Here is a 2,806-nt window from a genome sequence, read left to right as displayed (position 1 = left end):
CTGTGTTTTTTTCTCCTCTAAAGACAATATTGTGCAAAACACTCTCGTTACCAACTTGTACTTTTTAGTTATCAGATTTCTGGTACCATTGTACAACATCCTCTGTTTTGTTGTACGAGTCTTTTGTTCTCTCCGAAGTGTATTCTTTCAGGCGAACAGTCTTCTTTGGGCGAGGACACGGGAATATCCTGTTTGGGTGTTATTTGGTAGACCGTCAAAATGTACGAAGAACCCGAATGTCCATGGTATATATTGGACAATTCGTACAAAACTCTGCTGGGTGCCTGCGTGATCATATTCGGTAAGCTTCGCAATCATTTACATAAATTATAAAACTAAGCACGTAATAATTTTATAAACTCGTTGTGACAATTCAGGTTTTCAGTGAAAAGTGAAAGGATTTGAACTTCGTATGAAAATGTTTTCTAATGTGCTATTTATGTTTTTTAAGGTATTGGAGGTGTTCTGTTGAACGTGTGGATGATTGTGACGTTTGTTCAAAGTCACTTGCTCAGCTTCAAGAGTCATCTTTTGATCTTGAATATGTGTACTGCAAGCTTGGCAAGAGGTATTTTGGGTGGATTTCCATTTGCTGGACCCTCTGCGATAGCTGGAAGGTAATATACAAAGAATGTTTAACCCACAAATAAATTTTTTTATGTATGTTTTTATTTTACAATAAATCTGAATCGTACTTAAAATTCTTTTTAAAAACAAAGCGACCTAAAAAAATTATCACGAATGCTAGATTATTTGGCTATTATAAGATTTGACTGAAGTTTTCCCATTAAAGTCAGATTAGACAAGTCAAATCATACGAGTCATTGCATAATATTCGTTATTTAATATCTATTATTTTTATGATTTTTTTATATGTATCAAATTAAAAAAATTGTAATGATTTTTATAATATAAATTTTAGTTAGTTAAGTCATTAATTCATTATCTTAACACGCATGTATATTTATCTATGACAATCGAAATAACAACCAAAGGTGTTATATTGTATATTATTTATGTCTAATTAAATTTTCTTGAGACACATGTTTTTTAAATGTAAATTTCTGTATATATATATATATATAGTAAGGAAAATATGTCTGATATTGATTGTATTTTATAATATTTATTTAGTATAAGTTAAATGAATTATTATGTATTTATTTTAGATGGTTATTTGGAGAGCATTGCTGTACATTATTTGCATTCATGCATCAATTACTGGGAATTTTTCAGATTATATCTCTTTGCGTACTTTGCTTTGAGCGATTTTTAATTGCAAAGAAAGCTAAATATGGTTAGTATCATTGAAACATTATAATTAATTTAAAATAATAAAAAAAAAAAATTTTAGGCAAAGAACTTGAAATTAAATTTTACGTTGTGTGCATTGTCTTCTGTTGGAGTTATTCTATAGCTTTTGCAATTCCTCCATTGATCCAATACGGATCTTATGGATGCGATTTAACTGGAACTACTTGTACGTTAGATTGGAGATGCTCAAATGTACGTCAGACCAGTTACAATGTGTTGGTTTTGATATTCGGTGGTGTTATTCCAATAATCGCTATGTATGATTATTTATATATTGTAAATAAATAAATATTTATATTATTTTTATAGCAAAGTTTTTTATAGAACTATATCAATATGGAAAGCTGTATCGTTGAATAAAAGGAGACGATATTCTGAAGTAGATTGCGAACAATGGTTACTTACAAAGGTTTATATTGTTATTTTATTATGTAAAATTCTATGGTATAAAATAATTAAATAATAATTTATTTACAGAATACTATAATTATGACTGGAATTGTGTTATTATTTTGGTTGCCTCAAGCAGTATTGACTTTATGGATTTGGTTTGGAAGTTGTTCCAGAACGTTGCGCTCCATTAGACCGCCGACTGCAATTGCAATATTAGCACCACTTTGTGCCGAGGTAAATGATACACCATCTTATTGTGTTAAGTTAAGATGTAAAGTTTATACAATTTAAAGGCCTCTACAATGGTGCCATTGTTATGCTTCTTGGCGAGTGAACCCAGAATAAGAACAGCTTTGTTAGGCCGCTGTAAAAAGAACTATGGTATCATCAGAAAGCGAAGATCGACAGATTTCAGAACAATTTCAAATAAATGATATAGGTTATTCTAATTATATTATAATAATAAACCATTTTTTTTATTAAAAATATGTTTTATTCTCCAATGGTTAACTTTTTTTTCAGAAGGCAAGACAATATTAGACAATTATTCACGAAGGCATGATAGTAAATTTTTGAAATTGCGTTACTTACATACTTAAAATCGATCGTTCTTTACAAAAATATTTACTAATAAAAATAACTCAAAGTTATCGACTTATGTTTAACAAAATATGATATGGCAAGTGTGTAAATGTTGCATTTACAATAATAATAATTATATAGATACAAATGTTAGTGAATATTATTAGAAATTTAATTCGGTATGCATATTATCATATAATATGACCAGTATAAACAATTTTAAGTTATAAATTAATACATTTAAGTAATAGTAGAAATATGGAAAAATAACTCTAAATAAAAACACAACGAGTCAATCTTTGCCCCTTTAAAATTCAAATTATATAGTACACTTAATTATTAATTACAATGAATAAATGTGCACCCTGTGATTTTAATCACTTTTTTAAATTAACATAACGTTTAAAAATAATATTATAGTAACAAACTACATATGAAATTAACGTATCTTTAATGACCAATTTTAAAGTGAAAAAATATTTATATATTGTTAGGGAATATTTTTAATGTACTATTA

General features: G+C 27.9%; 1 protein-coding gene across 1 annotated transcript; it reads left to right on the top strand.

Moving 5' to 3' along the window:
* The first annotated feature begins 87 nt into the window (after positions 1 to 87).
* Positions 88 to 2,193, top strand: LOC148226162 (visual pigment-like receptor peropsin). The gene is made up of 7 exons (XM_088203100.1): positions 88 to 301; positions 452 to 617; positions 1,170 to 1,297; positions 1,355 to 1,571; positions 1,639 to 1,723; positions 1,792 to 1,941; positions 2,001 to 2,193. The coding sequence occupies exons 1-7, from the start codon at positions 220 to 222 to the stop codon at positions 2,139 to 2,141; spliced, it is 969 nt and encodes a 322-aa protein (XP_088059226.1). The 5' UTR covers positions 88 to 219; the 3' UTR covers positions 2,142 to 2,193.
* The last annotated feature ends 613 nt before the right edge of the window (positions 2,194 to 2,806 follow it).

The sequence above is a fragment of the Plectrocnemia conspersa genome, unplaced genomic scaffold (genome assembly GCF_051122295.1).
Source record: "Plectrocnemia conspersa isolate PC_06_02 unplaced genomic scaffold, ASM5112229v1 ptg000014l, whole genome shotgun sequence".
NCBI lineage: Eukaryota > Metazoa > Arthropoda > Insecta > Trichoptera > Polycentropodidae > Plectrocnemia > Plectrocnemia conspersa.
Note: the sequence above shows the minus strand (reverse complement) of the source record. Positions and strands in the feature narration are given on the sequence as shown.

Excerpts from the sequence above, each read along its gene's own strand:
- LOC148226162 (XM_088203100.1), top strand. The coding sequence starts at position 220 with ATGTACGAAGAACCCGAATGTCCATGGTATATATTGGACAATTCGTAC. Across the intron at positions 618-1,169 it reads CCCTCTGCGATAGCTGGAAG|ATGGTTATTTGGAGAGCATT; the intron begins GTAATATACAAA and ends TATTTATTTTAG. Across the intron at positions 1,298-1,354 it reads TGCAAAGAAAGCTAAATATG|GCAAAGAACTTGAAATTAAA; the intron begins GTTAGTATCATT and ends AAAAAATTTTAG.